General features: G+C 56.5%; 1 protein-coding gene across 1 annotated transcript in view; it reads right to left on the bottom strand.

Annotated features, from left to right (window-relative positions):
- The window catches only part of GRM4 (glutamate metabotropic receptor 4), a 111,185-nt gene that overhangs the window by 7,959 nt on the left and 96,361 nt on the right, over window positions 1-6,865 (bottom strand). Inside the window, exon 8 of the mRNA XM_008066826.2 lies at window positions 44-290. Coding sequence (XP_008065017.1) covers window positions 44-290 — 247 coding nt within the window. The remainder of the gene's footprint in view (window positions 1-43; window positions 291-6,865) is intronic.

Below are 6,865 nucleotides of genomic sequence, written 5' to 3'. Positions count from 1 at the left end.
GGGGGCGGGGCCCAGAGGGAGAGGGGTGGGGACAGGCACTCACCTGGGGCCTCCAGGTTCTCGCAGAGCTCAGATTTGGCCTCTCCGTTGGGCCGGAAGCTGCCTTTCTGCGTGAACTTGTTGGACATGGTGGCCGCGGTGACGACGGCTTTGAGGCTGCGCTTGCGCTTGGGCACGTTCTGCTCCGGGTGGAAGAGGATGATGTAGACCTTGGGCATGTAGAGCATTCCCAGGGACACCGAGGCGCTCAGACTCACTGAGACCGTCAGCGTCGTCGTCTGGATGTACAGCTGGGGGAGGGCGGGGTGGCATCAGGGTGGGCTCCATCCCAGCCTCGGGACCTGCCGCCCTCCAACCCTCACCCAAGAACAGACCAGGAGACCGCCCCACCCCATATCACACTGGTTTCAGGCAGAAGGAAGCTGGGACTTAAGACCAGAATTTCTGTGTTCAAATCTTGGCTCCACCACTTCCAGCTGTGTGATCCTGTACAAACCATGTCCTCGTTCCTCAGTTTCCTCATGCGTAATAAGGCATGATAATTGCAGTACTTACCTCCTAGAAGCGTTGTGAGAACTAAGTGACTTGATGCTTCAAAATGTGGAAAACATCTGGCATGTACCATGTAAGTGTCTGCCACTATTATACTCCACGTGGGGGGCAGCATCCCCAAGGAGGGGCTCTTGGGGGAGTTCCCACCAACCCTTCTCAGGGCTGAGGGTGAGATAAGCACCTGTGGGTGCCTGGAACAACTCCCAGTGGCCATGCCGCAGCCCTCGGACCAGGCCCTGCATGCCATGACTGCCTCCCACATCCCCTCTGTGTGCAGAGCGAACATTGGCACAGGATCCATAGTGCCCATCGCGATACGGCAGTGGCAGCAGTCAAAGCTCATTTCACGCTCGCGCGCCAGTACTAACAGTGACAGATGTTTAGCAAAATGAAAGCCCATTAATCTGGGTGTCGGATAATCCATTCTTCAATAGTGGGCCCTTCAGGCAGGGCCCGACAGTTCGACTGCCCCTTCCTGGGGTTCCCCTCCTCGCCTCCCTCCTCCTCCTGCTCCTCTAGGCCTCAGCTGCCCTTCTGCCCCGCTCAGTCGCCAGGGGACACCCAGGCTGTGCCTCCCAGGTCTGGGCATGGAGGTAGGAAATGTTCTTCCCCCTAGACCTGCTGTTTCTGGGCCTGAGCCCTCCCCTTGGGCTTGTCTGATGCACCACCTCCTCCAGGAAGCTTTTCCTGACCCCCGGCTTTATCTGACCACCCCCTCCACGACACCTTCATTTCTTTGATCCAGCCCAGCAGTTCAGGGCACAGGTCTAGACTTGCTTCCTGAGGGCATGGGACCCTGGCCTCATCGGGTAGTACCCCACAGGTAGAGGCCAGCACTTCCTGTTCTCATATTCCTTTTCTTCCGCTGGCTCTGCATAAATGCCTCCTGACACCGGATTTGAAGGCCTTCCTTTCCAGCTACCCCACCCTGGGTTTCCCATCTTTGGGAGAGAAGCTGGAGACACTGTAGAGTCTAAAAGGAGAGTCCCACTCCTCTGTGGGCCTCAGTGTTTTCATCCGGGCAATCGAATGACAGCACCCACCTTGCCCAAACCATGAGGTGACCCCAAGCACAGGCTGTGAAGCCACATGAAACTAGCTCATGGGGGTGGCAGGTGCTGGGCTGACACTGAGGAGAGGAGTCAAGGGGCATGGCCCGACAGTCACGATGTTCCCAAGCCAAGGAGCAGATGTTCCTTAGAGACCAGCCTCTGGGCTGGTGCAGCCCAGATCAAGCAGGTTCCTTGGGGAAGGAGGCTAGAGAATGGAGAGGCTGCTTCATTGGCCTCTGTTCAGGAAAATGTTCCAGGCCTAGGGAAATGAGCCTGTCCCCAGTGAGCACATACCCTTCCAGTCACAGAGACATGCCCCAGTCCTTATACACAACCCAAGCTCTCACCACAGGCATAGACCTTCCCTCCCAGCAGGAAAGGTCATGACAAGTGGGTTGCGGGGTCACCTCTCCCACCTCAAGATGGGGCGGGATGAGGCGGGTGACCAGAGTGGGAAGAAGGAAGGACAGGCTCCAGAGTATTATAACATTCCCAGGAGAAGACAGTCATTGAGACTAGGCTTGAATTGGGGTCTTCACACTGGGCTGGGGGTCCCCTGCCCCTCATTCGATTGGGGTTCCCTGAGGGCAGGATCATCTCTCCTCTCACACTGGGGGTTCTTGAGTACAGGGGTTGTGTTCCAGGTCAGTCACCCATTGCAGACTCAGTTGAACAGTTGGTGTACAGTCAGGCCCACATGGATCGCGGGCACCAGGGATAGGGACCCTTCTCTTGACAGAGTGAGCCCTGCAGGGGACATAGTCCTGTGTTGGGGGCCAGGGTTCCGGAGTCCACTCTGCCCCAATCCCCTGTGGGATAGATACTAGGTAAGTTTCCTCCCCTCCCTGGGCAGCAGGACACCTCCATGAACACAGGCAGGCCAGCTCGATGGGCGTGCAGCCTGCACAGTCACACAGGGGCCTGTCTTGGAAGAACCAGTGCTTGATTTGATGCCCTGCTGCTGCTGTGTGGAATTGTGGATGATTTTTGAACAAGGGGCCCTTTGTTTGCATTTTGCACCAGGCCTGGAACATTCTAGAGCTAGCCCTGAGAAAGGCACGAGTACAGTTGTTGGTGTTCTCGTTTATTTTGTGTTTCAGCCCACAACCCTTTCTAGAAACCAAGGCCAAGGAGGAGTATACATAGATCAAACTTGAGCAAAGCTACCCACCATGTGCTAGGCCCCTCCCTTCCAGCATAGGCCCCTGAGCTTCCTCCAGCTACCTCCCAGGCAGGGCCTGTGCCCTGCAGAAGTGGGTTGCCCACTCCCACTTCCTCCCTCACCCGAGGTGGGACACACACCCCACCACCGGAGGCACTCCTGAGGGGTGGGACCCAGGCACCAAGAGGGTCTCACAGAAGAGCGGCAGCCTTCGGGCTGTGGCCACCACTCCTTTCCCACCGGCCTGCCCCCAGCCAGTGGGTGCCTGAACCTCTACATTCCGGCTCCCGGTTTGCTAAGGCCCTTCCACATTCCACCTGCTGTGAGGAAACTGCTTCACTCGTCATCCCAGAATGAAGGGGCCATCAGAGCTGGGTCTGATGCGGGGGTGATGGCTGTCATCCGAGGCAGGGCAGAAGTACAGAAATGAGAGACTGTGGATGTGGAGGAGGGGTTCCCTGGTTTAGTGCCAGGCCTCATGGGTGCAGGGTGCCAGGGGCCCAGATGGGGCACGGAGGAGCTCTGCGGGACCCTTGCAGCATGGCCTGTCTAAGCCTTGCGGAGCGTAACGCTCATGGTGGAGACGGCCCATCCCAGTGGCTCAGCATAATTCTACCTGGCTGGGGTGTTAAGCCCTGGAAAGCTGGGCTCAGGCTGGGAAATCCATCCATCCACTCACCCAAGCGGCATAGTCAGCTCCACTCGGTGCCAGCACCCATGCCCTGGGGACACGTGCGGCCAAGCACATGCAAGTGTGTGTGCGTTCACACCTGGTCACACACACCAACTTGCTCACACACACACCTGCATACGTGTGTATCTGCAGGGACACACAGGTGAGTGCATGGCTGCACACATGCTCCTGACTCAGACACACCTGGGCTCACACACCAGGGTACACATAGGCAGATACAGATGTATTCACACACAACTACACATAGTCACCCACGCTCACGCATCTGCAGCCTGTGTGTGCACACTCCTGGGCAAACAATCTACACACCCACACACCCCAGCCGCTGTGTACCCCCAGCACACACATCCCCCACACGATCGGCACACAAGCATACCCCACACACACACCCCACCCATTCACAACTGAATATGTACATGTATACAAAGGTAAACACACATCTGTTCACACCTCTGTACCCCTTCACAGCTCCTGACAACAGCCACTGCTCACTCCATCTATGCACAAACACGTGTACCTGACAGCCAGATCTGTCGTGTCCACCAGGGCATCCTGCAACTCTGGCTAGATAAGGCAGCAGCTGAACACAGCCCCGGGACCACCTGCATCTTTAAGAAGCTTGGTATCTGAACCTCGGGGACTTCAGAGCTCCTAGCCTCCACCCTCTCCTGGTTCAGAGGCCCAGAGAGGGAGGGTGGCGTGTCTCATGTCCTACACCACCAGAGCAGAACCGGGTTGAACGGCCACACATGGGTGTAAGGCCAGCCTGCCGTGGGACCTGGGGCAAGTTCCTGCCCTTCTCAGGGCCTCTCAGAGGCCATCTTGGAGGCTCCTTTCATGGTCAGGCTTTGGGGGAGCCTCCTAAAAAGAGAGAAACCAGAGGCAGGTAGGGTTGCCTGGAGAGTTGGGGGTGGTGAGACTACGCGGCGGGTCGGGTCCCAGTGGACGTGGGGGGGGCTGACGACAGGGCCCCTGTTGAGGAGTGGGGTGCTGGCAGACAGCCAGAGGGAATTATGGCTCCGTGGAAGGAGGGCTTCACCACCACGCTGTGGGCCTCCCAGTCAGGCACCTTGACCCCTGGAGGTGGGCATAGGAGAGGGGCCTCTGGAGGTAGTTTCTCAAGCTGCCAGCTTCCTGAGGTGTGGAATGCCCTCCCCTGCTGGCTCCATGCCTGTGGGCAATGAGGGGTTGAGAGTTCTGCCTGCACCTGCACCCAGCAGGGATAGCCTCCTTGCGGGCCTGGCAGGGGCCAAAGACCCAGCTCACAGCATGGCTGGGTGTGAGGCTGCTTGGCTCAGGCATGTGGGTGGTGTTTCTCTGTAGAAGTCAAGCCTGGTTTCAGACCCACGTCACTCCCTGTCAGCCCCAAGGTCCTTCTTAAAGCCCCCAGCCCACAGGGCCACCATTGGAAGACGAGCCTTGGGCCTCCCTGGACCAAGCCCAAGGGATTCAGAGTGGAGGACACAGCTCCTGCCCCTAAAGAGCTGTTGGGGAAGAGGTGAATACCTATCGAGGAAGGTGGGTGAGGTGCCCAGAGCTGCAGGGGGCAGTGTGGGCTGGGGCTGGGAGCTAGACAAAGCAGGGTCAGGTCCTGCTGTACCACTCTTGGCTGTGTGACCTTAGGCAGGCAACTTCCTCTCTCTGTGCCCCTGTGTCCTCATCTGAAAGTAGGAAGAATGAGACTTACCCTCGACACTGCCACAGGGCTTAGTGGCCATTAGGTGAGGTGTGTGGCACACAATGAGTACCCCATCCTGGGGTAGTTTTGGCAGCTGCCTCACTGAAAACCCAGCAGCCCTTAGGCACTCAGGCCTAGGCCCACTGCTTGCTTGCTTGCTTGATTGATTGATTATTTATATATATTTTTTGCATCAGAGTCTCACTCTGTCACCCGGACTAGAGTGCAGTGGCACAGTCATGGCTCACCACAGCCTGGATCTCCTGGGCTCAGGTGATTCTCTCACCTCAGCTTCCCAAAGCATGTGCTACCATGCCTGGCTAATTTTTTGATTTTTTTTTTAAGATTGGAAAATACAGTTTATTTAGAAAATAAATTAGAAAGAGAGTCACCTCCCCAAGGTAGAAGAGAAGGGCCAAAACTTAAGAAAACATGGCCTGGCCATAGCTCAAAAAAGCACATGGTCACACCATAGCTTAGTAAGGTCATGGCAAAATGGTTGCTCATGATTGAGTCCTTCTAACCATTTCCCCTGGATGGGGGAAGGTCTTCAAGGTAATTGGGTGGTGGTCTGCTCCACATCATCACGAAAGGGTAGGTAAGTGCAGGTACTGATGTTAGGTGATAGCAGGCAGATGGGTGGGTTAGTCACATGATTGTAGTTTTTGAACAGATGAAGTCTTGCTATGTTGCCCAAGCAGGTCTCGAACTCCTGGGTTCAAGAAATCCTCTCACCTCAGCCTCCAAAAGTGCTGGGATTTCAGGCATGAGCTGTGCCCAGCCGGCCCACATCATTAGCTGGCCTCAGGCAGATGACTCCTGAGTTATGTCTCCAGCCCAGAGCCTGCTCCTGAACTCCAGACTCCTACATTCAACCACTGACTCGGCAGCTGCACTTGGACGTCTAATGGGCCCCTCAAATTTGGCATGTCCAAAGGACAAGCCCCCTCATCTCCTGCCCCACATAGGCTCCTCTCACTGTCTTCCCCTCCTCAGCTCAAGGAACTCCCTCCTTTCTGATGGCTCGGGCCAAAATCAGTGATAGCCTCCTTTATTCTCTCCCAGTCCCCCACCCATGTGTAATCCATTAGAAGCCTGGCCCACCTACAGACACACCCAGAATGATCCCTCACAGCCTCTGTCAGGTACCACCATCACCTGCTTAGAAGTCCTCAGCAACTGTCTTCTCACTCATAGTAAAAGCCAACACCCTTCCCACAGCCTCAGTCCTAGGTCATCTGCCCTGTCACCTCTCAGACCTTGGGCCGTATTCACCACTCCCCACAGGCTTCCTAAACTCTAACCTCCTTACAGTGCGTTAACTGCTTATATGCCCGTTGTGTCAGGTGATTGATATAACACGTGGAAGAACTGCAGGGAAAGGATCCTGGCCCCAACTTACTGATGAAGAAACTGAGGCTAGAGAGGCCAGCGGGCTTGTCCAGATCCCAGTCAGACACAGAGCTTAGACTAGGACCTGGGTCCTTGGTTCAACACGATGCCCCTGACTTCAGTGACTCCCGATCCTTTCAGATGAAATCCCTCAGTCACCCAGCCAGTGCCAGGACTAGGAGGTGGCAGATGCTTGAGGTGCACCCAGGTCCTCAGGCCAGGCCAACAGGATGCAGAGGCAGCCCCTCTGCAGCCCTAACCAATGGCGGGAAGACCCTCCGCTGGCACTGCCAGGCCCTGGGGCTCCCGGGCTTCCAAGCAGCTTGGGGCTGGGG

Source organism: Carlito syrichta, unplaced genomic scaffold (genome assembly GCF_000164805.1).
Source record: "Carlito syrichta isolate Samal-C Ts95f unplaced genomic scaffold, Tarsius_syrichta-2.0.1 Scaffold309115, whole genome shotgun sequence".
Lineage (NCBI taxonomy): Eukaryota > Metazoa > Chordata > Mammalia > Primates > Tarsiidae > Carlito > Carlito syrichta.
Note: the sequence above shows the minus strand (reverse complement) of the source record. Positions and strands in the feature narration are given on the sequence as shown.